This window comes from Rattus rattus, chromosome 11, assembly GCF_011064425.1.
Source record: "Rattus rattus isolate New Zealand chromosome 11, Rrattus_CSIRO_v1, whole genome shotgun sequence".
Classification (NCBI taxonomy): domain Eukaryota; kingdom Metazoa; phylum Chordata; class Mammalia; order Rodentia; family Muridae; genus Rattus; species Rattus rattus.
In genome coordinates, this window is record NC_046164.1 from 2784607 (window position 1) to 2787695 (window position 3089).

General features: G+C 40.5%; 1 protein-coding gene across 1 annotated transcript; it reads right to left on the reverse strand.

Annotated features, from left to right (window-relative positions):
• Positions 1–1807: 1807 nt before the first annotated feature.
• LOC116912642 (signal recognition particle 19 kDa protein-like) lies at positions 1808–2230 on the reverse strand. The gene has a single exon (XM_032916761.1). The coding sequence runs from the start codon at positions 2228–2230 to the stop codon at positions 1808–1810; it is 423 nt and encodes a 140-aa protein (XP_032772652.1).
• Between the last annotated feature and the right edge of the window lie 859 nt (positions 2231–3089).

A 3089-nucleotide genomic window follows, 5' to 3' on the forward strand; every position in this document is an offset into this window, starting at 1 on the left:
TCTATGTACAGTTCCTGTGGACTTTATAGATCCAGGGATTTTGCCTAGCTGGAATGGCTGGATTGTACTTACAGCAGTACTGGATAGGAGACTTAACTTCTTTCACAGTAACTAATGAACACTTTGAGTCTGAGTCTACGGACAAATAGCCCAACTTCCTTGCTCTGTGTTGAACCCTGAATGTCCTTACCGATTGTCACATGCCCATTGGGACAACGTCCTTCAAAACCCTGAGTTCGTCGCCTTCCCTCCATCCATTGTTCTTCAGTCCCTCACCATGCTTCCTGGTATAACCTCCCAAGATGGCTGTTAATAAAATCCTTGATTCAAGAAATCCACTTTTGAACATTTGGAACAGGAGATGGCCCTAGAAAGTAAAGCACTGAGAGGAGAGTGGGAAAGTCAATCATTCTTTGGTTGAACCACACAATTCCACTGGTGCTCACCGTGCTTGGTAAAGCCAGCTAATGAAGCTCTGATTTAATCATGTTTCTAAGTCCTATCTTTCAAGGTTGTCAAAAAACAGCACTTTTTAAAAAAATTTAGTTGGTGCGTTGGTTAGCTTTCTGTCAACCTAACACAAATTGAATTCATCTGGGAAAAGAGAATCTTAATTGAGAAATTATTTCCATCAGAATGGCCTGTAGGTTAGAATGTGAGGTATTTTCTTGATAAAAGATTGATTTGCAAAGGCCCAGCCCATAGTGGGCATTACCATTCCTGGGAATATGAGTCCTTGGTTGTATCAGAAAGCAACCCAGTAAGCACTATTCCTTCATGGTTCCTGCCTCAAGGACCGTGCTTTCGTTTCTTCCCTGACTTTTGTCAAAGACAGATTGTGATGGAGAAATGTAAGGCAAGTGGATCCTGTCTTCCTCAGGTTGTTTTTGGTTAGTGTCTTATAGCCGTAGAAAGCAAACTAAGATAGGAAGCTTCTCTTGATTTCTGAAATCCTTCCTCACATGAGTTCTATCAAGGCAATGCTATGTCATCTCTAGGTCAAGACTGAGAGTTCAGCCTTAGCATGGAAGAATGAGGGTGGAAGAAGTGATTTATCAACTAAAGGGATGTAGTGACTAATATCATCATGTTTGCAGATGGTATGGGTGGGAAATATTTGGAAAGAGGAAGTTGTGTAGTTTAGGAGACAATTCCTATAGTAATTTTCCTTAATTGATTAAAGTAATTGGAATCCACTGCATAGAAGGAGGGTTCCATTTTTCAAAATTTGCTATAGTAATTATTTAAGTAGGCAAAATGAATTGGAATCCAAAGAGAAGTCATGAGCTTTGAGTATATAAGAAGAACTTGCAAGAAGACCCAGCATTGGTAAAGCCACTGAGAAACCAGACTTTTTTTTTTTCAGTTTAAGTCTTTTATTTCATTAACTTAAAGGTGAACAAAATGTGTATTCCAAACTTTATTAAACATATATACCTGAAATATATATTTACATGCAGGACAAACAGATGGAGTATTTCAAGTAATTTATGGGACAGTCATCTGTTAAAAATATTCATTCTTGGGGTTGGGGATTTAGCTCAGCAGTAGAGTGCTTGCCTAGCAAGCGCAAGGTCCTGGGTTCGGTCCCCAGCCCGGGGGAAAAAAAAATTCATTCTTCCACACACGCAATTTTCCTTCTTACTTATAAAAGCTGGATGCAAACTTGTGATGTAAACTGACTTCATTGTTAACTGTTGAAGATGGGAGACACGCATTCAGTTAAACAACACAAAGAGCTGTTCCCTCACACGCAAAGACGCCAAGTCTCTCCCAGCACGACTGCGTGCTCTACATTCACACTACGTCATTCCTTCTTCTTTCCTTTCCCTTTCTTACTTCCCTCTGCTTGCTGAAGACTTGGGTCAGCACCTCCTGAATTCTGAGTCCTTGTTTTTAGCTCAGGTATCATTTCTGCTACATACAGCATCACCGACGTACGTGATGGGAGCTGTACAAGACAGAGGCTGCCATCTTCCTGTTTGAGCTGTACCCAGACTCTGCCTCTATACTGAACATCACGATTCCATTCTCTGGAGTACATTTTGTTTTTCTCCAGAAACGCATTCAGTCCAACTGCTGAACATACATCTTGAATCTCAGTAGCCGTTGAATTTTCTACAGCCTTACTTATGGGGATCTGCCTCCCCTCAGCTATGGTCTTCTTATTATTTAAATAAGCAGGGTAGATACAAACAAACCTGTCCTGGTTGTTCAGGGACCGCGCCATCTCCACGGGAGTCCCTACAGCCGCGCCAGCCCAGCAGACCGAACACCAGTGGAGAGTTGAATTGGACCTTGGAGAGCCGAAACCAGATTTTTTGAGTTGAAGAGCCTCACAAATCATGTGGCTTCGATTTTTGCTTTTGCACACAATGAAAAAGAGTCAGGTAGATTATACGGCTCCCTTATAGAGACTTGCACACATAGCAGAGTTAGAGGCAAGGATTTTGTGCTCCTACCCTGCAGCTTTCTGTAACTCGTCCTCCCCGCCATTCCTACTCTCCCTTCCCTTTTTTGATTTCAGTCTTCTGTATTTTTGGTATTCTACTTTAAAAACCCTAACCATTACAATGACATCAAGTGATCAATCACTCGTCTCATTTTAGGGCAGGTCCCAAAGGAAATGGCATGTATTATTATCAGGTACCCAGCAGCCCAAAGAGGCTGTTCTTCCAGCAGTATAGACATTGCCATATATGGTACACAATTATCAAGTAAATATTAAAATGTATACAATTATCCTGTAGATATTAGCACCTAGGAAGTACTGTAATAAGTACCAAGCCTGGCTCTTTTCCTTTACTGAGGTAGGGTCTCAAGATCCTCCTGCCTCCAATTACCAAGAACTAGGAATAATGGCATGGCTCATCTACCATGCCTAACCCTGTCCAAAGCTATTTGTCTTAAGCACTGCATAGAAAAAGTATTGCTTTTATTGACACTAAATATTTATTTATGAGATAACTTGGAATGTTTTTTGAAAAGTATATGAGTTAGTTTCATCAAACATAAATTAAGGCTGAGAGGGTTTTTTTTTTCTATTTTGTTAGAAAAAGGATGTTTATAGACTAGCAAAGCAATTGTTT

What these genes read in the sequence shown, in the direction of transcription:
- LOC116912642 (XM_032916761.1), bottom strand. Translation starts at nt 2,230, where the DNA reads ATGGCGCGGTCCCTGAACAACCAGGACAGGTTTGTTTGTATCTACCCT.